At 60.5% G+C, this 24,468-nt stretch overlaps 1 protein-coding gene across 1 annotated transcript; it reads right to left on the bottom strand.

Annotated features, from left to right (window-relative positions):
* Positions 1-712: 712 nt before the first annotated feature.
* Positions 713-17,309, bottom strand: NFKBID (NFKB inhibitor delta). Its single transcript, XM_054163159.1, has 9 exons — positions 17,294-17,309; positions 15,236-15,407; positions 13,078-13,183; positions 11,711-11,857; positions 11,289-11,340; positions 10,588-10,754; positions 6,408-6,521; positions 5,639-5,803; positions 713-775 (listed from the first exon to the last, which is right to left on the bottom strand). Exons 1-9 carry the CDS (start codon positions 17,307-17,309, stop codon positions 713-715), a joined length of 1,002 nt encoding a protein of 333 aa, XP_054019134.1.
* Between the last annotated feature and the right edge of the window lie 7,159 nt (positions 17,310-24,468).

Genomic DNA, 24,468 nt, shown 5'->3' with positions numbered 1-24,468 from the left:
CCCAGTCCCTCCCAATCCCACCCAGTCCCCACCCAGTCCCCTCCCAGTCCCCTCCCATCCCACCCAATCCCCTCCAATCCCCTCCCAGTCCCCTCCCAGTCCCCTCCCAGTCCCTCCCAGTCCCCTCCCAGTCCCCTCCCAATCCCACCCAATCCCCTCCCAGTCCCTCCCAGTCCCTCACAATCCCCTCCCAGTCTCTCCCAATCCCCACTCAGTCCCTCCCAGTCCCTCCCCTCCCACCCCTAGCCCCATTTTGGGGCAACCCCTCCCCAATTTGGGGTCCACACCCCCTCCTAATTTCAACCAATCAGGCTTGGAGGAGGGGGTGGGGTCTAGTTGGGGAAGGGGCGTGGGTACTCAGTAGCCACACCCCCTCCTATGGTCTCTTAAAGGAACAGCAGCCTGAAAACTTGGGGGGGGGAGGGAAGAGAGAGGGCTGGCAGAGCCCCTCCCCCCTCTTTCAAGCCAGGCTTCTGATTGGCTCATTTCCCAGAAATGGGGTGGGGCAACGAGAGGGCGGGGCTTCCCAGAAGCCCCACCCCCTTCTGCCCCCCTCCCCTGCCACAGTTGATCAATTTCACAGAAATCAGAGAAAAAGAACTGAGGGGGAGGGGGAGGGGCTGGAGACCAACCCCGGGCTGGGATTGGTGGAGGAGGGCCACGCCCCCTCGGTGATGTCATGAAGGCGTGGTCCTGTCCCCTCCCTGTGACGTCACTTCCGGGCGTGGGGGGAGGGGCGGCGGCGGCCGCGGCAGCTCCGGAGGAGGCGGCGGAGCTGGGGGGGGGAGGGGAGAGGTTGGGGGGAGGGGGAAGGTGACCCCAAACCCGGGGGAGGGGACCCCAAAATCCTGGCATTTGGACCCAAAACTGGGCAGGGGACCCCAAAATCTTGGATTTGGAGCCAAACTCCTAGAGGGACCCCAAAACCTTAGGATTTGAGCCCAAAACTAGGGAGGGGACCCCAAAATCCTGGGATTTGCACCCAAATTCCTAGAGGGACCCCAAAATCATAGGAATTGAGCCCAAAATTATGGAGGGGACCCCAAAGTCCTGGGATTTGAGCCCAAAACTAGGGAGGGGACCCCAAAGTCCTGGGATTTGGACCCAAAACTGGGGAGGGGACCCCAAAATCTTGGATTTGGAGCCAAACTCCTAGAGGGACCCCAAAACCTTAGGATTTGAGCCCAAAACTGGGGAGGGGACCCCAAAATCCTGGGATTGGGACCCAAATTCCTAGAGGGACTCCAAAATCATAGGAATTGAGCCCAAAATTATGGAGGGGACCCCAAAATCCTGGGATTTGCACCCAAATTCCTAGAGGGACCCCAAAATCATAGGAACTGAGCCCAAAACTAGGGAGGGGACCCCAAAATCCTGGGATTTGCACCCAAAACTGGGGAGGGGACCCCAAAATCTTGGGATTTGGAGCCAAAACTGGGGAGGGGACCCCAAAATCTTGGATTTGGAGCCAAAACTGGGGAGGGGACCCCAAAATCTTGGGATTTGGAGCCAAAACTGGGGAGGGGACCCCAAAATCTTGGATTTGGAGCCAAACTCCTAGAGGAACCCCAAAACCTTAGGATTTGAGCCCAAAACTGGGGAGGGGACCCCAAAATCCTGGGATTGGGACCCAAATTCCTAGAGGGACCCCAAAATCATAGGAACTGAGCCCAAAACTAGGGAGGGGACCCCAAAATCCTGGGATTTGCACCCAAAACTGGGGAGAGGACCCCAAAATCTTGGGATTTGGAGCCAAAACTGGGGAGGGGACCCCAAAATCTTGGATTTGGAGCCAAACTCCTAGAGGAACCCCAAAACCTTAGGATTTGAGCCCAAAACTGGGGAGGGGACCCCAAAGTCCTGGGATTTGGACCCAAATTCCTAGAGGGACCCCAAAATCATAGGAATTGAGCCCAAAATTATGGAGGGGACCCCAAAGTCCTGGGATTTGCACCCAAATTCCTAGAGGGACCCCAAAATCATAGGAACTGAGCCCAAAACTAGGGAGGGGACCCCAAAATCCTGGGATTTGCACCCAAAACTAGGGAGGGGACCCCAAAGTCCTGGGATTTGGAGCCAAAACTGGGGAGGGGACCCCAAAATCTTGGATTTGGAGCCAAACTCCTAGAGGGACCCAAAATCATAGGATTTGAGCCCAAAACTAGGGAGGGGACCCCAAAATCCTGGGATTTGGACCCAAATTCCTAGAGGGACCCCAAAATCATAGGAATTGAGCCCAAAATTATGGAGGGGACCCCAAAATCCTGGGATTTGAGCCCAAAACTAGGGAGGGGACCCCAAAGTCCTGGGATTTGCACCCAAATTCCTAGAGGCACCCCAAAATCATAGGAACTGAGCCCAAAACTAGGGAGGGGACCCCAAAATCCTGGGATTTGCACCCAAAACTGGGGAGAGGACCCCAAAATCTTGGGATTTGGAGCCAAAACTGGGGAGGGGACCCCAAAATCTTGGATTTGGAGCCAAACTCCTAGAGGAACCCCAAAACCTTAGGATTTGAGCCCAAAACTGGGGAGGGGACCCCAAAGTCCTGGGATTTGGACCCAAATTCCTAGAGGGACCCCAAAATCATAGGAACTGAGCCCAAAACTAGGGAGGGGACCCCAAAATCCTGGGATTTGGACCCAAAAACTGGGGAGGGGACCCCAAAGTCCTGGGATTTGGAGCCAAACTCCTAGAGGAACCCCAAAACCTTAGGATTTGAGCCCAAAACTGGGGAGGGGACCTCAGAATCCTGGGATTGGGACTCCAAGCTGGGGTTCCAGGAGGGCTCCTGGGGTCCCAGGGGCAATTTTGGGGCCAAAACTGAGGATTTGGGGAGTCCCAGGGGGAGTTCTGGGGCTGAATATGGGCTATTTTGGGGCTAAAGTGTAGGATTTTGGGGGTTCCAGCCTGGGTGTTTGGAGCTGAAAGAGGCAGTTTGGGGTCCTAAAGGGAGGAGTTGGGGGGCGCCAGGGTTGGGTTTGGGCTGAATTTGGGTCATTTGGGGCAATAAGCAGCATTTTGGGGGTCCAGGACTGGTTTTGGGTTGAATTTGGGTCATTTGGGGCAATAAGCAGCATTTTGGGGGTGCCAGGAGTGGTTCTGGGTTGAATTTGGGTCATTTGGGGCAATAAGCAGCATTTTGGGGGTCCAGGAGTGGTTTTGGGTTGAATTTGGGTCATTTGGGGCAATAAGCAGCATTTTGGGGGTCCAGGACTGGGTTTGGGTTGAATTTGGGTCATTTGGGGCAATAAGCAGCATTTTGGGGGTGCCAGGAGTGGTTTTGGGTTGAATTTGGGTCATTTGGGGCAATAAGCAGCATTTTGGGGGTGCCAGGACTGGTTTTGGGTTGAATTTGGGTCATTTGGGGCAATAAGCAGCATTTTGGGGGTGCCAGGAGTGGTTCTGGGTTGAATTTGGGTCATTTGGGGCAATAAGCAGCATTTTGGGGGTGCCAGGAGTGGTTTTGGGTTGAATTTGGGTCATTTGGGGCAATAAGCAGCATTTTGGGGGTGCCAGGAGTGGTTTTGGGTTGAATTTGGGTCATTTGGGGCAATAAGCAGCATTTTGGGGGTGCCAGGAGTGGTTCTGGGTTGAATTTGGGTCATTTTGGGGCAATAAGCAGCATTTTGGGGGTGCCAGGACTGGTTTTGGGTTGAATTTGGGTCATTTTGGGGCAATAAGCAGCATTTTGGGGGTCCAGGACTGGTTTTGGGTTGAATTTGGGTCATTTGGGGCAATAAGCAGCATTTTGGGGGTGCCAGGAGTGGTTCTGGGTTGAATTTGGGTCATTTGGGGCAATAAGCAGCATTTTGGGGGTCCAGGACTGGTTTTGGGTTGAATTTGGGTCATTTGGGGCAATAAGCAGCATTTTGGGGGTCCAGGACTGGGTTTGGGTTGAATTTGGGTCATTTGGGGCAATAAGCAGCATTTTGGGGGTGCCAGGAGTGGTTTTGGGTTGAATTTGGGTCATTTGGGGCAATAAGCAGCATTTTGGGGGTGCCAGGACTGGTTTTGGGTTGAATTTGGGTCATTTGGGGCAATAAGCAGCATTTTGGGGGTGCCAGGAGTGGTTTTGGGTTGAATTTGGGTCATTTGGGGCAATAAGCAGCATTTTGGGGGTGCCAGGAGTGGTTCTGGGTTGAATTTGGGTCATTTGGGGCAATAAGCAGCATTTTGGGGGTGCCAGGAGTGGTTTTGGGTTGAATTTGGGTCATTTGGGGCAATAAGCAGCATTTTGGGGGTGCCAGGAGTGGTTTTGGGTTGAATTTGGGTCATTTGGGGCAATAAGCAGCATTTTGGGGGTGCCAGGAGTGGTTTTGGGTTGAATTTGGGTCATTTGGGGCAATAAGCAGCATTTTGGGGGTGCCAGGAGTGGTTCTGGGTTGAATTTGGGTCATTTTGGGGCAATAAGCAGCATTTTGGGGGTGCCAGGACTGGTTTTGGGTTGAATTTGGGTCATTTGGGGCAATAAGCAGCATTTTGGGGGTGCCAGGAGTGGTTCTGGGTTGAATTTGGGTCATTTGGGGCAATAAGCAGCATTTTGGGGGTGCCAGGACTGGTTTTGGGTTGAATTTGGGTCATTTGGGGCAATAAGCAGCATTTTGGGGGTGCCAGGAGTGGTTCTGGGTTGAATTTGGGTCATTTGGGGCAATAAGCAGCATTTTGGGGGTGCCAGGAGTGGTTTTGGGTTGAATTTGGGTCATTTGGGGCAATAAGCAGCATTTTGGGGGTGCCAGGAGTGGTTTTGGGTTGAATTTGGGTCATTTGGGGCAATAAGCAGCATTTTGGGGGTGCCAGGACTGGTTCTGGGTTGAATTTGGGTCATTTGGGGCAATAAGCAGCATTTTGGGGGTCCAGGACTGGGTTTGGGTTGAATTTGGGTCATTTGGGGCAATAAGCAGCATTTTGGGGGTGCCAGGAGTGGTTTTGGGTTGAATTTGGGTCATTTGGGGCAATAAGCAGCATTTTGGGGGTGCCAGGAGTGGTTTTGGGTTGAATTTGGGTCATTTGGGGCAATAAGCAGCATTTTGGGGGTGCCAGGAGTGGTTCTGGGTTGAATTTGGGTCATTTTGGGGCAATAAGCAGCATTTTGGGGGTGCCAGGACTGGTTCTGGGTTGAATTTGGGTCATTTTGGGGCAATAAGCAGCATTTTGGGGGTGCCAGGACTGGTTTTGGGTTGAATTTGGGTCATTTGGGGCAATAAGCAGCATTTTGGGGGTGCCAGGAGTGGTTTTGGGTTGAATTTGGGTCATTTGGGGCAATAAGCAGCATTTTGGGGGTCCAGGAGTGGTTTTGGGTTGAATTTGGGTCATTTGGGGCAATAAGCAGCATTTTGGGGGTGCCAGGAGTGGTTCTGGGTTGAATTTGGGTCATTTGGGGGCAATAAGCAGCATTTTGGGGGTGCCAGGAGTGGTTCTGGGTTGAATTTGGGTCATTTGGGGCAATAAGCAGCATTTTGGGGGTGCCAGGAGTGGTTTTGGGTTGAATTTGGGTCATTTGGGGCAATAAGCAGCATTTTGGGGGTGCCAGGACTGGTTCTGGGTTGAATTTGGGTCATTTGGGGCCAAAAGTCAGCATTTTGGGGGTGGCTGCAGGGACTTTTTGGGGGTTGGGGTCTGGAGGGGGGGGTCCCACCTGGTCCCCCTGGGGTCCTGGGGGCAGGAGGTTGTGGGGGAGGTCGTGCTCCAGGTTCCTGATGCCAGGATCTGCTCCCCAGGCCAGCAGCAGGCGGAGCAGAGGCTCCTGGCAGGGCCCCCCCGGCAGCGCTGCAGCCATGTGCAGGGCAGTGTGGCCGTGGGCCTGCAGGACAGGGAGGGGGACAGGATCAGGGGGGCAGGAGACCCCCCCCCAAAATCCAACCACCCCAGAGACTGCTCCAGGGGCTGCAGAGCATCCATTTCCACCTCGAAGTCCTCCCAGATCCACCTCAGCCCCTCCCAGATCCACCAGAACCACATCAAAGCCCTCCTAGATTCACCAGGACCATTTCAACCCCTCCCAGGTCCAGCAGGACCACCTCAAACCCTTTCTAGATCCACCTCAAAGCCCTCCCAGATCCACCTCAACCCCTCCCAGATCCACCAGGACCACCTCAAAGCCCTCCCAAATCCACCAGGACCACCTCAAACCCTTCCTAGATCCACCTCAAACCCTTCCCAGATCCACCAGGACCATTTCAACCCCTCCCAGATCCACCAGGACCACCTCAAACCCTTCCCAGATCCACCAGGACCACCTCAAACCCTTCCTAGATCCACCTCAAACCCTTCCCAGATCCACCAGGACCATTTCAACCCCTCCCAGGTCCAGCAGGACCACCTCAAACCCCTCCCATATCCACCAGGACCACCTCAAAGCCCTCCCAGCTCCAGCAGGCGCTCCTGCAGCGCCCCCCCGAGGTCACCTGGAGGTTGATGATGCTCGGGGCCAGGCCAGGCCTGGGCAGCAGGAGGTGGAGCAGGGGCAGGTTGCCAGCCCTGGCCGCCAGGTGCAGCACGGTTTGGTTGCTCTTCAGCTCCTGCCCGGTGGGAGGGAGGACACCTGGGGGTCACCAGCAGGTCCCCAGCGCCCCCTGGCTGGGGGGGGGGACATCTGCCAGGGGGGTGGGGACCACTGATGGTCAACTTTGGGCTACTTAGGGTCAAGTTTGGACCATGCATGGTCAAGCTTGGGCCTTCTGGCCCATTGGTGGTCACCTGTGGCCCATGGGTGGTCAATTTAGGACCCTTGGTGGTCACCTCTGGCCCATGGGTGGTCACCTCCGGCCCATGGGTGGTCACCTGTGGCCCATGGGTGGTCACCTCTGGCCCATGGGTGGTCAGCTCTGGCCATCGGGTGGTCACCTCTGGCCCATTGGTGGTCAATTTAGGACCCTTGGTGGTCACCTCTGGCCCATGGGTGGTCACTTGTGGCCCATGGGTGGCCACCTCTGGCGCATTGGTGGTCACCTGTGGCCCATTGGTGGTCACCTGTGGCCCATGGGTGGTCACCTCCAGCCCATGGGTGGTCGCTTGTGGCCCATGGGTGGTCGCTTGTGGCCCATGGGTGGTCACCTGTGGCCCATGGGTGGTCACCTCTGGCCCATGGGTGGTCACTTGTGGCCCATGGGTGGTCACCTCTGGCCCATGGGTGGTCAGCTCTGGCCATTGGGTGGTTACCTCTGGCCCATTGGTGGTCAATTTAGGACCCTTGGTGGTCACCTCTGGCCCACGGGTGGTCACTTGTGGCCCATGGGTGGTCACTTGTGGCCCATGGGTGGCCACCTCTGGCGCATTGGTGGTCACCTCCAGCCCATGGGTGGTCGCCTGTGGCCCATGGGTGGTCACCTCTGGCCCATGGGTGGTCACTTGTGGCCCATTGGTGGTCACCTCTGGCCATCGGGTGGTCACCTCTGGCCCATGGGTGGTCAATTTAGGACCCTTGGTGGTCACCTCTGGCCCATGGGTGGTCACTTGTGGCCCATTGGTGGTCACCTCTGGCCATCGGGTGGTCACCTCTGGCCCATGGGTGATCAATTTAGGACCCTTGGTGGTCACCTCTGGCGCATTGGTGGTCACTTGTGGCCCATGGGTGGTCATCTCTGGCCCATTGGTGGTCACTTGTGGCCCATTGGTGGTCACCTCTGGCCCATGGGTGGTCAATTTAGGACCCTTGGTGGTCACCTCTGGCCCATGGGTGGTCACCTCCGGCCCATGGGTGGTCACTTGTGGCCCATTGGTGGTCACCTCTGGCCATCGGGTGGTCACCTCTGGCCCATGGGTGATCAATTTAGGACCCTTGGTGGTCACCTCTGGCGCATTGGTGGTCACTTGTGGCCCATGGGTGGTCATCTCTGGCCCATTGGTGGTCACTTGTGGCCCATTGGTGGTCACCTCTGGCCCATGGGTGGTCACTTGTGGCCCATTGGTGGTCACCTCTGGCCATCGGGTGGTCACCTCTGGCCCATTGGTGGTCAATTTAGGACCCTTGGTGGTCACCTCTGGCCCATGGGTGGTCACTTGTGGCCCATGGGTGGTCACCTCTGGCCCATGGGTGGTCACCTCCGGCCCATGGGTGGTCACCTCTGGCCCATGGGTGGTCACCTCTGGCCATTGGGTGGTCACCTCTGGCCATTGGGTGGTCACTTGTGGCCCATTGTGGTCACCTCTGGCCATTGGGTGGTCACCTCTGGCCCATTGGTGGTCAATTTAGGACCCTTGGTGGTCACCTCTGGCCATTGGGTGGTCACCTCTGGCCCATGGGTGGTCAGTTTAGGACCTTCTGGAGCATTTGGGGTCCCTTTGAGGGCGCTCTGGGCCACTTCAGCTCCGGTTTGGGCCAATTTGAGGCCCTTTTGGGTCATTTCTGGGTCAATTTCAGTCCATTTCAGGTCACTTTTGGGCCACTTTTGGGCCATTCTGGGTCCATTTTGGGCCATTTCCAGTCAATTTCAGTCCATTTGGGATCGATTTGGGGTCACTTGGGTTGAATTTGGGTCATTCCAGGTCCATTTTGGTCCTTCTGGGGTCCATTTTTGGGGCACTTCTGGTCAATTTTGGTCCATTTTAGGCCACTTTTGGGCCATATTGGGTCAATTTGAAGTTGATTTTAGTCCATTTTGGGGCATTTCTGGTCGTTTTGGGGCCATTTGGGGCCATTTCAGGTCAACTTTGGTCCATTTTAGGTCAATGTTGAGCCACTTCAGCTCCGTTTTGGGTTACTTTGGGTCCATTTTGGTCCTTTTAAGTCCATTTCAGATCCATTTTAAGTCCATTTCAGTCCCCTTTGGGTCATTTTGGGTCATTTTGGACTATTTGGGGCCGTTTCAGGTCCATCTTGGGCCGCTTCAGGTCCATTTTGGTCCATTTGATTCAATTTTAGTCCATTTTGGGGCATTTCAGGGCAATTTTCAGCCATTTTGGGGTCAATTTTGGTCCATTTTGGGGCATTTCAGGGCAATTTTGGTCCATTTTGGCCCTTTCAGGTCAATTTTGGTCCATTTCAGGTCAATGTTGATCCATTCTGGGTCAATGTTGAGCCATTTCAGGTCGATTTTGGGTCACTTTTGGGCCATTTCAGGTCCATTTTGGTCCATTTTGGGTCATTTCAAGTCAATTTTGGTCCTTTTTGGGCCATTTTGGGCCATTTTGGTTCATTTCAGGTCCATTTTGGGCCATTTTGGGTCGATGTTGAGCCATTTCAGGAGGATTTTGGGTCGCTTTTGGGCCATTTTGGGTCAATTTTGGTCCTTTTGGGTCAATTTTGGTCCATTTTGGGTCATTTCAGGTCAATTTTGATCCATTTTGGGTCAGTGTTGAGCCATTTCAGGTCGATTTTGGGTCACTTTTGGTCCTTTTTGGGTCAATTTTGGTCCTTTTTGGGTCATTTCAGGTGAATTTTGATCCATTTTGGGTCAATGTTGAGCCATTTCAGGTCGATTTTGGGTCACTTTTGGGCCATTTTGGGTCCATTTTGGTCCTTTTTGGTCAATTTTGGTCCTTTTTGGGCCATTTTGGGCCATTTCAGGTTAATTTTGATCCATTTTGGGTCAACGTTGAGTCATTTCAGCTGCATTTTGGGTCTCTTTTGGGCCATTTGGGGTCAATTTTGGGCCATTTCAGGTCCTTTTTGGTCCATTTTGGGTCATTGTTGAGCCATTTCTGGTGGATTTGGGGGTCACTTTTGGTCTGTTTTGGGCCATTTTGGTCAATTTTGGTCCATTTCAGGTCCATTTTGGGTCATTTCAAGTCAATTTTACTCCTTTTTGGGCCATTTTGGTCAATTTTGGTTCATTTCAGGTCAATTTTGGACAATTTTGGGTCAATGTTGAGCCATTTCAGGAGGATTTTGGGTCGCTTTTGGGCCATTTTGGGTCAATTTGGGGCCATGTTAGTCAATTTTTGGTCCCTTTTGGTCCGTTTTGGGTAATTTCATGTCCTTTTTGGTCAGTTTTGGTCCTTTTTGGTCAATTTTGGGCCATTTTGGGTCCTTTTTGGTCAATTTTGGTCCATTTCAGGTCAATGTTGAGCCATTTCAGGTGGATTTGGGGTCACTTTTGGGCCGTTTTAGGTCAATTTTGGTCCTTTTTGGTCCTTTCTGGGTCAAGTCGATTTTGGTCCTTTTTGGTCCATTTAGGGCCATTTGAAGTCAATTTTAGTCCATTTTTGGGCATTTCAGGTCAATCTTCAGCCATTTTGGGTTCATTTTGGTCCATTCTGAGTCATTTCAGGTCGATTTTGGGTCATTTCAGGTCAATTTTGGGCCACTTCAGGTCCACGTTGAGCCATTTGGGGTCATTTCAGGTTAATTTTGGTCCATTTTGGTCCTTTTTGGTCAATTTTGGGTCATTTCACGTCAATTTTGGTCCATTTAGTCCTTTTTGGTCCATTTTGGGTCGATTTTGGGTCATTTCAGGTCGATTTTGGGCCACTTCAGGTCCACGTTGAGCCATTTGGGGTCATTTCAGGTTAATTTTGGTCCATTTTGGTCCTTTTTGGTCAATTTTGGGTCATTTTACGTCAATTTTGGTCCATTTGGTCAATTTTGGGCCATTTCAGGTCAATTTTGGTCCATTTTGGGTCAATGTTGGGTGTTTTTGGGGGTACCTGGCTTCTGCAGTCTGCTCCCATGCTCAGCAGCAGCTCCACACAGAGAAGATGCTCCTGGGGGGTGGAGGGTGGAGGACTGCCCCCAGACCCCCCCCCGGGGGTCTCCCCCCTACTTTGCAGCGAGGCATTATGGGATAGTACAGCACAGTGCAGGGGGGTCTGGCCTGTGAGGGGGGAGAGTGAGGGCAGAGAGCAAAATGGAGGGGAGCCCCTCCCCAAATTGGGACCCCCTCAGCCCCTTCCCCCCCAACCAGGATCCCCCCCCCCTGAATTGGGACCCCCTCAGCCCCTTCCCCTCCCCCAACCAGGCCCCCCCCTGAATTGGGACCCCCTCAGCCCCTTCCCCTCCCCCAACCAGGACCCCCCCTGAATTGGGACCGCCTCAGCCCCTTCCCCCCCAACCAGGACCCCCCCCTGAATTGGGACCCTCTCAGCCCCTTCCCCCCCAACCAGGACCCCCCCCCTGAATTGGGACCGCCTCAGCCCCTTCCCCTCCCCCAACCAGGCCCCCCCCTGAATTGGGACCCCCTCAGCCCCTTCCCCCCCAACCAGGACCCCCCCCTCCAAATTGGGAAACCCCTCAAGTTGGGCCCTCCCTCCAAACTGGGGTGGGCTCCCTAAGACCCTTCCCCTCCCTCCCCCAACCCCATGGACCCCTCCCCACCAGCCCCCTTAAAATGTGGGGGGACCCCCCCCACCCTCGAAGTTCCTGGCCTCCAGGTTCACAGGGACCCCCGAAGCCATCACAGCCTGCAGGTTTGGGGGGGCACAAGTTGAGGGAGGGAGACAGGGGGTGAGGACCCCCCCCCAAAACCTGGGACCCGTGGGCAAGAGCTTTGGGGGTCCCTGAGGGGTTTGGTAGGGAGTCCTAAGGGGGGGTTTGGGATCCTCTAAGGGGGGGGGGGGGTAGGGGGTCCCTGGGCTGGGTTTGGGGACTCCCCATGGTGGATTTTGGGGGTCCCAGGGGTGATCTGGGGAGGCTTTGAAGGTCCTCTGGGAGGGGAGGGGGGGGTGTCCTTTCTTTGGGGAGGGGTTCAGGGGGGGTCAGTTGTATTTCGGGGGGGGGTGGTATTTCGGGGGGGGGGTCGTGGGGGGATATTTTGGGGGGGGGGGTCCCCACCTGTATGACCCTGGGCAGGCCGTAGGTGGCAGCCAGATGCAGGGCGGTTCGCCCCCCCCGGTCGGCGCCGTTGGGGTCAGCCCCCAGGGCCAGCAGGTCCCAGACCACCCCCGGGGCCGCCGCGGCCACGGCCACCAGCAGCGGGGTCTGGGAGGGGGGAGCGGGAGGTCATTATCAGCTCCTATTGGCGCCTCATTAAGCTCATTAGTAGGCCGTTGTTAGCTCCTTAATTAAGCCATTAATAGAGCCTAAATTGATCGATTATTAGCCCATTATTAGGACCTTAACCAATCATTGGCCCGTTGTCAGTGCCTTAATCAATTATTAACCCATTGTTAGTGCCTTAATTAACCGATTATTAGCCCATTGTTAGTGCCTTAATTAACCAATTATCAGCCCACTATTACCGCCTTAATAAACCAATTATTAGCCCATTGTTAGCACCTTAATTAACCGATTATTAGCCATTTTTTATCTCCTAATTAAGAGAATTATTAACCCGTGATTAGCTACTTAGTTAACCAACTATTAGCCCCTCATTAGTGCCTTAATTAATCTATTAATAGCACCTTATTAGAGCTGTATTAACCTCCTTTTTAGCCCATCATTAGCTCCTTGATTAACCAATTATTAGTCCCTAATGAACCACTCAGGAAGCTAATTTTGGGCTCTTCATTAGCCCCTTACTAAGATGCTAATTAGACCCGTGTTAAGATAATTGTGCTAGTTATGCTAATTGTGTGTGTGTGATTAATTGTGTGTGTGTCTAATTAATTGTGTGCCTGCCTAATTAATTGAGTGCCTGCCTAATTAATTGAGTGCCTGCCTAATTATTAACCCCTTATTAACTCAGTAATTAACCCCTCATTAACCCCATTAGTGACCCCTCATTAACCCAATAATTAACTGCTCATTAATGCCTCATTAACCTCATTAGGCCCTCATGAACCCCATTATTAACCCCTCATTAACTCTATAATTAACCCCTCATTAATCCTTTATTAACACCATTATTAGCCCCTCATTAACGCCATTATTAACCCCTCATTAACTCTATAATTAACCCCTCATTAACCCCTTTATTAACCCCATTATTAACCCCTCATTAACCCTATAATTAACCCCTCACTAACCCCTTTACTAACCCCATTATTCGCCCCTCATTAAGGCCATTATTAACCCTTCATTAAGCCACTTATCAGCCTAACCAGCAGCCCTTCGCTCCCGCAGTCATTAACTCATTATGACAATTAGCAGCCCCTCATTAGCCCAATCATTAGCCCCTCAATAGCCTCCCCCCCCCCCCCCCCCCAGGTGAGGCTCCAGGGCAGGTGGCCGCCGGCTCTGGGTCGCCCCCTGGTGGTTACCTTCCCGCGGTGCTCCCTGGCCTCCAGCCGCCCCAGCCCGCGGAAGGCTTCGGCCGCGGCTCGCGCAGGGCCCCGCAAGCCTCTGGCACACAGCAGGTGCAGCAGCCTGGGGGCACCAGTACCAACCAGTACAGACCGGTACCGACCAGTACTGACCAGTACAGACCAGCACCGACCAGTACAGACCAGGACCGACCAGTACAGACCGGGACCGACCAGTACAGACCAGTACCGACCAGTACCGACCGGGACCGACCAGTACAGACCAGGACCGACCGGTACCGACTGGTACCGACCAGTACAGACCGGGACCGACCAGTACCAACCGGTACCGACCAGTACAGACCAGTACCAACCAGGACCGACCAGTACAGACCGGGACTGATCAGTACCGACCAGTACAGACCGGGACCGACCAGTACCGACCAGTACAGACCGGGACCGACCAGTACCGACCAGTACAGACTGGTACCGACCAGTACCGACCGGTACAGACCGGTACCAACCAATACCGACCAGTACAGACCGGGACCGACCAGTACTGACCGGTACCAACCAGTACCGACCAGTACAGACCAGTACAGACCGGGACCGACCAGTACAGAGGAGGATCAACCAGTACAGACCGGTACCGACCAGTACCGACCAGTACAGACCGGGACCGACCAGTACAGACAGGTACCGACCAGTACTGACCAGTACCAACCGGTACCGACCAGTACAGAGGAGGATCAACCAGTACCGACCGGTACCGACCAGTACAGACGAGGACCAACCAGTACCGACCAGTACAGACCAGTACAGACCAGTACCAACCAGTACCGACCAGTACAGACAGGTACCGACCAGTACCGACCGGTACCAACCAGTACAGACCGGGACCAACCAGTACTGACCAGTACTGACCAGTACTGACCGGTACCGACCAGTACAGACGAGGACCAACCAGTACCGACCAGTACCGACTGGGACCAACCAGTACTGACCAGTACCGACCAGTACTGACCAGTACAGACTGGGACCGACCAGTACCGACCGGTACCGACCGGTACCGACCAGTACTGACCAGTACCGACCAGTACAGACCAGTACAGACTGGTACCAACCAGTACCGACCAGTACTGACCGGGACCGACCAGTACCAACTGGTACCAACCAGTACCAACTGGTACCAACCAGTACAGACCGATACCGACCAGTACCAACTGGTACCAACCAGTACAGACCGATACTGACCAGTACCAACTGGTATCAACCAGTACCGACCAGTACAGACCTGGACCAACCAGTACCGACTGGTACAGACCGGTAAGGACCAGTACTGGTACAGACGAGTACAGACTAGTACCAACCAGTAGGAACCAGCACAGACCAGTACTGACCAGTACCGACCAGTACCGACCAGGACGGACCAGTACTGACCAGTACCGACCAGGACGGACCAGTACCGACCAGGACGGACCAGGACGGACCAGTACCGACCAGTACCGACCAGGACGGACCAGTACTGACCAGTACCGACCAGTACCGACCAGGACGGACCAGTAGTGACCAGTACCAACCAGGACGGACCAGTACTGACCAGTACCGACCAGGACGGACCAGTACCGACCAGGACGGACCAGTACCGACCAGGATGGACCAGGACGGACCAGTACCGACCAGGACGGACCAGTACTGACCAGTACCGACCAGTACCGACCAGGACGGACCAGTAGTGACCAGTACCGACCAGGACGGACCAGTACCGACCAGGACGGACCAGTACTGACCAGTACCGACCAGGACGGACCAGTACCGACCAGGACGGACCAGTACGGACCAGTACCGACCAGTACCGACCAGGACGGACCAGTACTGACCAGTACCGACCAGTACCGACCAGGACGGACCAGTAGTGACCAGTACCGACCAGGACGGACCAGTACCGACCAGGACGGACCAGGACGGATCAGTACGGACCAGTACTGACCAGTAGGAACCAGTACCGACCAGTATGGACCAGGACGGACCAGGACGGACCACTATGGACCAGTAGGGAGCAGTGACCCCCGCAGCGATCCTCCCAGTGCCCGCCAATCCGCTCCCAGTGACCCAAGTCCCCTCCCAGTCCCTCCCAGTCCCTCCCAGTCCCTCCCAGTATCCCCCAGTCCCTCACGTGTCTCCCTCCTGGTCCTCTCTCAGCAGCTCCCAGGGCTCCATGGCTCCAAAGAGGCTTCTGGCAGCTTCCAGCTCCCGGGGGTCTGGCTCGGGGTCAAAGGTCAAAGCCCCCTCCCCAGTAGCTCCCAGTTGGCTCCCAGTAACCCCCTCCAGCTGGCACCAGTAAGGGACTGGGGGGGCAGAAGGGGCTGAGGCCTGGAGGGGTAGCACCAGTAAGGAGCAGTAAGGAGCAGGGACCCCCAGGAAGGGGCAGGGACCCCCAGTAAGGAGCAGGGACCCCCAGTAAGGGGCAGTAAGGGGCAGGGACGCCCAGTAAGGAGCAGGGACCCCCAGTAAGGACCAGTAAGGATCAGGGACCCCCAGTAAGGAGCAGGGACCCCCAGGAAGGGGCAGGGACCCCCAGAAAAGAGCAGGGACCCCCAGTAAGGAGTAGGGACCCCCAGTAAGGGGCAGTAAGGGGCAGGGACGCCCAGTAAGGAGCAGGGACCCCCAGTAAGGACCAGTAAGGATCAGGGACCCCCAGTAAGGAGCAGGGACCCCCAGGAAGGGGCAGGGACCCCCAGTGAGGGGCAGGGACCCCCAGGAAGGGGCAGGGACCCGCAGTGAGGGGCAGGGACCCCCAGTGAGGAGCAGGGACCCCCAGGAAGGGGCAGGGACCCCCAGCGAGGAGCAGGGACCCCCAGGAAGGGGCAGGGACCCCCAGTAAGGAGCAGGGACCCCCAGGAAGGGGCAGGGACCCGCAGTGAGGGGCAGGGACCCCCAGTGAGGAGCAGGGACCCCCAGGAAGGGGCAGGGACCCCCAGGAAGGGGCAGGGACCCGCAGTGAGGGGCAGGGACCCCCAGCGAGGAGCAGGGACCCCCAGGAAGGGGCAGGGACCCCCAGGAAGGGGCAGGGAACCCCAGTGAGGAGCAGGGACCCCCAGGAAGGGGCAGGGACCCCCAGGAAGGGGCAGGGACCCCCAGCGAGGAGCAGGGACCCCCAGGAAGGGGCAGGGACCCCCAGGAAGGGGCAGGGACCCCCAGTGAGGAGCAGGGACCCCCAGGAAGGGGCAGGGACCCCCAGGAAGGGGCAGGGACCCTCCCAGTTCCCCCCCCCCTCACCTGCCCTCCTCCCAGTTCGGGGCTCCCCCTCCCAGTAGCCAAGTGGGGAGGGACTGGGAGGGTCCGAGCAGGGTGGGGGGGGCCCGGGGGGGGCCCCTCCCAGTTTGAACTGGTCTGTACTGGGAGGCTCCCACTTCCCCTCCCCCCCTGCTGCTGCCGCAGGGCCCTCAGGAGCTGCCGAACCGTGGGGGGGTGGGGGGAGGGGCGGCCGCCTGGGGGGGAGGGGACTGGGACTGACTGGGAGGCGCTGGGAGCCCCTGGGCCGTACGGGGAGTTCCCCGGGGAGCTCCGGGGGGTCCCCCCGGGGAGGGGCTGGGGCGGTGACGTCACCGGGATTCCCGTGACGTCACCCGGCCACGCCCACCACCCCAGTTCCCGCCCAGGTTGGCCTCCCCGGGGTCATTTTAGGTCCCAGTTTGCTCCCAGTCCCTCCCAGTTTGCTCCCAGTCCGCTCCCAGTCCCTCCCAGTCCGCTCCCAGTCCCTCCCAGTTTGCTCCCAGTCCGCTCCCAGTCCCTCCCAGTCCGCTCCCAGTCCCTCCCAGTCCGCTCCCAGTCCCTCCCAGTTTGCTCCCAGTCCCTCCCAGTCCACTCCCAGTCCCTCCCAGTCTGCTCCCAGTCCCTCCCAGTCCGCTCCCAGTCCCTCCCAGTCCGCTCCCAGTCCCTCCCAGTTTGCTCCCAGTCCACTCCCAGTCCGCTCCCAGTCCCTCCCAGTTTGCTCCCAGTCCACTCCCAGTCCGCTCCCAGTCCCTCCCAGTTTGCTCCCAGTCCACTCCCAGTCCGCTCCCAGTCCCTCCCAGTTTGCTCCCAGTTCACTTCCAGTCCGCTCCCAGTTTGCTCCCAGTCCCTCCCAGTCCGCTCCCAGTCCCTCCCAGTTTGCTCCCAGTCCCTCCCAGTTTGCTCCCAGTCCCTCCCAGTTCGCTCCCAGTGCTCCCAGTTTGCCTCTCCCCAGCCCTACCTCTCTGGGCTCTCATCTTACTGGGCCCAAACTGGTGTGAACTGGGTGGGGAGGGCCCTGGGAACTGGTTTTGAGGGGGGGAGGGGACAGGAAACGTCCCCGGGGCGGGGAGGGAAGGGGGGGGGAGGTTCAGGGCCCCTTCCCCACCCCCGCCCAGGGGAACTGGAGGGAACTGGGAGGCACTGGGGGGGGCTCTGGGGGGCACTGGTCTGCACTGGTCTATACTGGGAGGGGCTCTGGGGGGCACTGGTCTGCACTGGTCTATCCTGGGGGGGGGCTCTGGGGGGCACTGGTCTATACTGGGAGGCACTGGGATGGGCTCTGGGAGGCACTGGAGCATACTGGGAGGCACTGGGGGGGCTCTGGGGGGCACTGGTCTGCACTGGTCTATACTGGGGGGGGCTCTGGGGGGCACTGGTCTATACTGGGAGGCACTGGGGGGGGCTCTGGGGGGCACTGGTCTATACTGGGAGGCACTGGGGGGGCTCTGGGGGGCACTGGTCTGCACTGGTGCATACTGGGGGGGGCTCTGGGGGGCACTGGTCTATACTGGGAGGCACTGGGGGGGGCTCTGGGGGGCACTGGTCTATACTGGGAGGCACTGGGGGGGGCTCTGGGGGGCACTGGTCTGCACTGGTCTATACTGGGGGGGGCTCTGGGGGGCACTGGTCTATACTGGGAGGCACTGGGGGGGGGCTCTGGGGGGCACTGGTCTATACTGGGAGGCACTGGGGGGGCTCTGGGGGGCACTGGTCTGCACTGGTCTATACTGGGGGGGGCTCTGGGGGGCACTGGTCTATACTGGGAGGCACTGGAGGGGCTCTGGGGGGCACTGGTCTGCACTGGTCTATACTGGGGTGGGCTCTGGGGGGCACTGGAATATACTGGGAGGCACTGGGATGGGCTCTGGGGGGCACTGGAGCACACTGGGAGGCACTGGGATGGGCTCTGGGGGGCACTGGTCTATACTGGGAGGCACTGGGGGGGGCTCTGGGGGGCACTGGTCTATACTGGGAGGCACTGGGGGGGGCTCTGGGGGGCACTGGTCTATACTGGGAGGCACTGGGGGGGTTCCAGCGGCAGCTGTGAGCCATCCCGGAAGTGACGTCATAGGCAGCGCCTCCCCCGCACGCCCTCCCCCGGGGCCCTTTGAGGGCTTTCCCGCCCCCGCCAGATATGCAAATGAGGGGGAGGGGCTTCAGCCAAGAGCAGGATCAGGGCCCTAAAGGGACTGCAGGGGAGGCCCCAGGGCTCCGAGTCTGCTCCCAGCCCCTCCCAGCCCCTCCCAGCCGCTCCCAGTCTGCTTCCAGTCCCTCCCAGTCCCCTTCCAGCCCCTCCCACTCCCTCCCAGTCCTTCTCTGTCCTCTCCCAGTCCCTCCCAGTCCCCTTCCAGCCCCTCCCAGTCCCTCCCAGCCCCTCCCAGTCCCCTCCCAGTTCACTTCCAGTCCCCCCTGCCCCCCCCCAGCTCCAGGTCTGCTCTCCTGGGGCCCCCCCGGGGCCAGGATCCTTTATTCGGTGCTGAGCCCTGGCCGGGTCAGATCCTTCCCAGTCCCTCCCAGTCCCTCCCAGTCCCTTCCCAGCCGCCCGCAGCGCCCCGGGGGGGGGGGCGAGGGGGGGTGGGGAGGGGGCTTCAGTGGTCCCCCTGCCACCAGTGGTAGAGTTGGTCGCTGAGGATCCCGGTGTAGGTCACCACCGCCGCCGAGCCCTGCTCGTAGGCAGTCCTGGGGGGGGGGAGGGTCAGGGGGGAGGGGTCCCGGTTGGGGGGGGAGGGGAGGGTCAGGGGGGAGGGGTCCCGGTTGGGGGGGGGAGGGGAGGGTCAGGGGGGAGGGGTCCCGGTTGGGGGGGGTTGGGGGCTGGGAGGGGGTCGTGGGGAGGGGGGCTGGAGGGGTTTGAGGCCGGGGGCTCGGGGCTGGGGGTCGTGGGTGGAGGTTGGGTAGCACAGGATGGGGGTCGGGGGGGGCCCGGGGGGGGCTCTGCCTTTTGGGGGAGGGTCAGGGTGGGAGGGGTCCTGGGAGGGGTGCTGGGGAGGGGGGTTGGGGGCGGGGGGATGTCGTGGGTGGGGGGTTGGAGGGGTTTGGGGGTGAGGGAGGGGGCTGGGGGGGTTGGAGGGCATGGGGGAGGGGGGTGGGGGCTGGGGGTCGGGGGGGGGGTTGGGCTGGGGCTGGGCTCTCAGTGAGGGTCTGGGGGTCTGGGGGGGGTCAGGGGTGGGGGTGGGGTCCGGGGGGGGGGGAATTGGGTCTGGGGTCTCACCGGATCCTGTCCCTGGCCGCGGGCAGCTGCAGCTTCCCCAGCAGACCCCCGGCCACGGCCCCTGCCTGCCCCAGCAGCCCCCCCAGCCCCCCCAGCGGGCCCGCGGAGCCGTCCCCCCCATTTTCGGGGGGGGGCTCGGCCCGGGGGGGGGCTTCGGCGGGGGGAGGGGCGGCCGAGGTGGTGGCTGGGGGGGAGAGGAGAGGTGAGAGTGGGGGAGGGGAGAGACCCCGAAAACGGGGCGGGGGGAGGGGTTTGGGGTGGTGCTGGGGGGGGGTCTAGCGGGGAGGGGATTTAGGAGGGGTCCTGCGGGAGGTCGGGGGGGGGGCGGGAGGATTTGGGGGGGGTCCTGAAGGGGGGAGCTTGGAGGAGAGAACCCCGAAATTGGGGTGGAGGTGGGGGAGGGGTCCCGGAGGGGGTCTTGGGGAGGAGGACCCCAGAATTGGGAGGGGTCGGGGGGGGGGAAGGGGATTTGGGGGGTCCTGGGGGGTGGTCGAGGTTGGGGCTGAGGCTTTGGGGGGGTCGTGGGGGGTTCTTGGTGGGGGGAAAAGATGGGATGGGGAGGGGGAGAGGGGGGAAGGGGATTTGGGGGGTCCTGGGGGGTGGTCGAGGTTGGGGCTGAGGCTTTGGGGGGGTCCTGGGGGGTTCTTGGTGGGGGGAAAAGATGGGATGGGGAGGGGGAGGGGGAGAGGGGGGAAGGGGATTTGGGGGGTGCCGGGGGGGTCCTGAGGGGTATTGGAGGGGGGGTGTGGGGTGCGGGGGGGGTCAGGGTGCCCCGAAGCTGGGGGGCGAGGGGGGAGGCTCTCCTGGGGGTGGGCTCTCACCCGCGGCCAGCAGCAGCAGCAGCAGAGCCCCCAGCAGCGGCTCCAGGCGCCCCCAACCCATTGCCTGCCGACCCCCCCCAAAACCAATGAGGGGAGGGGACCCCCCCCAACCCCCCCCCGAGACTCTGCCCTTCCCTTTGCCCCCCGCCCCCTTCCCCTACCTTCTGCCCACCCCCCCCCTCCCAATTTGGGGTCCCCAACCCTAACCCTCCTCCCCAATCCCCTCCCCCCAGTTTAGAGCTCTCCCCCATAGGACCCCCCCGAAACCCCCTCCCCCCTCTCCAGGACTCCCCCTCCTCCCCCCAAATCCATTCCTGCCCCCCAAGACCCCCTAGGACCGCCCCCCCCGGACCCCCCCCCCAACCCTCAATGACCCCCGGAGCCCCTCCCCCACTTTTCTGCCCCCCCGGAGCCGGCACCCCTCCAAATCCCTTCCGGCCCCCCCCCAGACCCCCTCGGGACCCCCCCAAGCTCCCCCCCCCGCCTCCCCATCCCCCCTCAGACTCCTCCAAACCCTCTTCCCCCCCCATATTCCCTCTCCCCCTTCTCCTCCCCCTGACTTTGGGGGGGTCGCCCCCCCCGGACCCCTCCTCCTTCCCTCCCTCCCTCTCCCACCTCTGGCTGTGGCAGCTCCGTTCCCCTCCCCCACCCGGGGCCCCCCCTCTTATAGGGGCTGGGGGTGGGTAGGGGGCGGGGGGGGCAAAGTCCAGGGCCGGGGAGGGGGGAGGGGGGGGAGGGGCTGGGAGGGGCTGGGAGGGGCAGAGAGGGAAGCCCCAAAAGTGGGGGAGGGGAAGGCAGGGGAAGGGCTCGGGGGCCTGCCGGGAGGGGCTTCCGGGGGGGCCTGGGGGGGGAGGGGGGTTGGGGGTCCTTGGGTGGGGTGAACCCCAAAGCTGGGGGAGGAGGAGGTGGGGAAGGGGGTTCAGGGGTGCTCTGAGTGGCTTGTGGGGTCTCAGGTGGATCTGGGGGGGACCCTGGGTGGCTTTTGGGGGTCCCAGGTTGACCTTTCTGGGGCCCCAGGGAGCTTTGGGGGTTCTCTGGGTGCCTTTTGGGGTCCTTTTGGGGGGGGTCCCAGAAGACCTTTTGGTGTCCTCTGAGTGCTTCTGGGGGTCCCTGCTGACCTTTTGGGGTGCCCTGGGTGGGGGCTGAGGTCCTTTGAGGGTCCGGGGTTGCTTTTTGGGGTCCCCAGGTGGCTTTGAGGGTCCCCTGGGTGGCTCTGGGGGGGCTCTGGGTGAGCCTTGGGCTCCTTTTGGGGGCCAGGGTGGCTTTGAGGAGGTCCTGGGTGGCTTTTTGGGGTCCTTGGTGACCTTTTGGGGTGTAGGGAGCACTTTGGGGGGGCTCTGGGTGGCTTTTGGGGTCCTTTTGGTCCTTTTTTGGGGGTTCTGGTGACCTTTCTGGGGTCCCAGGTAGATGTTGGGGTCCTCTGAGTCCCTTTTGGAGTCCCTGCTGACCTTTTGGGGTGCTCTGGGCTATTTTGGGGGGTCCCAGGTGGATTTTGGGGTCCTCTGAGTCCCTGTTGGGGGCCCCTGGGTACCTCCTGGGGTGCTCTGGGTGACCTCTTTGGGGTCCCAGGTGGATTTTGGAGTCCCCTGGGTGGCTTTTGGGGGTCCCAGGTGACCTTTTGGGGTGCCCTGGGTGTGGTTTGAGGTCCTTGGGGGGTCCAGGGTTACTTTTGGGGTTCCAGGATGACTCTGGGGGTGCTCTGGGTGGGGTTTGGGCTCCTTTTTGGGGTGCAGGGCTGACCCAAGGCGGCGAGGGTGGCTTTTGGGGGTCCCTGGGGACCTTTTGGGGGTCCTGGGTTGCTTTTGGGGTCCCCAGGGTGGCTTCTGGGGGTCCCTGGGGACCTTTTGGGGGGCTCTGGGTCTCTCTTGGGGCCCCAGGGGAGCTCTGGAGCTCCAGGATGACCTCTTGGGGGTCCCCAGGACCCAGAGAGCTCTGAGGCTGAGCTCTGGAGCTGCGATCAGACCGAGCCTGGACTGAGGCTGGACTGAGGCCGGACCGAGCCCGGACCGAGCCTGGACCGAGCCTGGACTGAGGCCGGACCGAGCCCAGACCGAGCCCGGACCGAGCCTGAACTGAGGCCGGACCGAGCCCGGACCGAGCCTGGACTGAGGCCGGACCGAGCCCGGACCGAGCCTGGACCGAGCCTGGACTGAGGCCGGACCGAGCCCAGACCGAGCCCAGACCGAGCCTGGACCGAGCCTGGACTGAGGCCGGACTGAGGCTGGACCGAGCCTGGACTGAGGCCGGACCGAGCCCGGACCGAGCCTGGACTGAGGCCGGACTGAGGCTGGACCGAGCCTGGACTGAGGCCGGACCGAGCCCGGACCGAGCCTGGACCGAGCCTGGACTGAGGCCGGACCGAGCCCGGACCGAGCCTGCACCGAGCCCGGACCGAGCCTGCACCGAGCCCGGACCGAGCCTGGACTGAGGCCGGACCGAGCCTGGACCGAGCCTGGACCGAGCCTGGACTGAGGCCGGACCGAGCCTGGACCGAGCCTGGACTGAGGCCGGACCGAGCCCGGACCGAGCCTGGACGGAGGCCGGACCGAGCCTGGACCGAGCCTGGACTGAGGCCAGACCGAGCCCGGACCGAGCCTGGACCGAGCCTGGACTGAGGCCGGACCGAGCCTGGACCGAGCCTGGACTGAGGCCAGACCGAGCCCGGACCGAGCCTGGACCGAGCCCGGACTGAGCCAGGACCGAGCCCGGACTGAGCCTGGACCGAGCCTGGACCGAGCCTGGACTGAGGCCAGACCGAGCCCGGACCGAGCCAGGACCGAGCCCGGACTGAGGCCGGACCGAGCCTGGACCGAGCCTGGACTGAGGCCAGACCGAGCCCGGACCGAGCCTGGACCGAGCCCGGACTGAGCCTGGACCGAGCCCGGACTGAGCCTGGACCGAGCCTGGACCGAGCCTGGACTGAGGCCGGACCGAGCCGGGACCGAGCCTGGACTGAGGCCGGACCGAGCCCGGACCGAGCCTGGACTGAGGCCGGACCGAGCCTGGACCGAGCCCGGACCGAGCCCGGACCGAGCCCGGACCGAGGCCGGACCGAGCCCGGACTGAGCCTGGACCGAGCCTGGACTGAGGCCGGACCGAGCCTGGACTGAGGCCGGACCGAGCCCAGACCGAGCCCGGACCGAGCCTGGACTGAGGCCGGACCAAGCCCAGACCGAGCCCAGACCGAGCCTGGACTGAGGCCGGACCGAGCCCAGACTGAGCCTGGACCGAGCCCGGACCGAGCCTGGACTGAGGCCGGACCGAGCCGGAACCGAGCCTGGACCGAGCCTGGACTGAGCCTGGACTGAGGCCGGACCGAGCCTGGACCGAGCCTGGACTGAGGCCGGACCGAGCCTGGACCAAGCCTGGACCGAGGCCGGACCGAGCCTGGCCTGAGCCTGGCCTGAGCCTGGACCGAGCCGGAACCGAGCCTGGACTGAGGCCGGACCGAGCCTGGACTGAGGCCAGACCGAGCCAGAACCGAGCCTGGACTGAGGCCGGACTGAGCCGGAACCGAGCCTGGACCGAGCCTGGACCGAGCCGGAACCGTGCCTGGACTGGGGCCGGACCGAGCCTGGACTGAGGCCGGACCGAGCCTGGACTGAGGCCGGACTGAGCCTGGACCGAGCCTGGACTGAGGCCGGACCGAGCCTGGACTGAGGCCGGACCGAGCCCGGACCGAGCCTGGACCGAGCCCGGACTGAGCCTGGACTGAGCCTGGACTGAGGCCGGACCGAGCCGGAACCGAGCCTGGACCGAGCCTGGACCGAGCCCAGACCGAGCCTGGACTGAGGCCGGACCGAGCCGGAACCGAGCCTGGACCGAGCCTGGACTGAGCCTGGACCGAGCCGGAACCGTGCCTGGACTGAGGCCGGACCGAGCCTGGACCGAGCCTGGACTGAGGCCAGACCGAGCCCGGACCGAGCCTGGACTGAGGCCGGACCGAGCCCGGACCGAGCCGGAACCAAGCCTGGACTGAGGCCGGACCGCACCCGGACCGAGCCTGGACTGAGGCCGGACCGAGCCTGGACTGAGCCCAGACCGAGCCGGAACCGAGCCTGGACTGAGGCCGGACCGAGCCCCGACCGAGCCTGGCCTGAGCCT

The sequence above is a fragment of the Dryobates pubescens genome, chromosome 7 (assembly GCF_014839835.1).
Source record: "Dryobates pubescens isolate bDryPub1 chromosome 7, bDryPub1.pri, whole genome shotgun sequence".
NCBI classification, from domain to species: Eukaryota; Metazoa; Chordata; class Aves; order Piciformes; family Picidae; genus Dryobates; species Dryobates pubescens.
Note: the sequence above shows the minus strand (reverse complement) of the source record. Positions and strands in the feature narration are given on the sequence as shown.

Coding starts and splice junctions, on each gene's coding strand:
- NFKBID (XM_054163159.1), bottom strand. Junction 6,522..10,587: donor GAGCAGACTGCAGAAGCCAG/GTACCCCCAAAA, acceptor CCCACCGGGCAG/GAGCTGAAGAGCAACCAAAC. Junction 5,804..6,407: donor CGAGCATCATCAACCTCCAG/GTGACCTCGGGG, acceptor CCTGTCCTGCAG/GCCCACGGCCACACTGCCCT.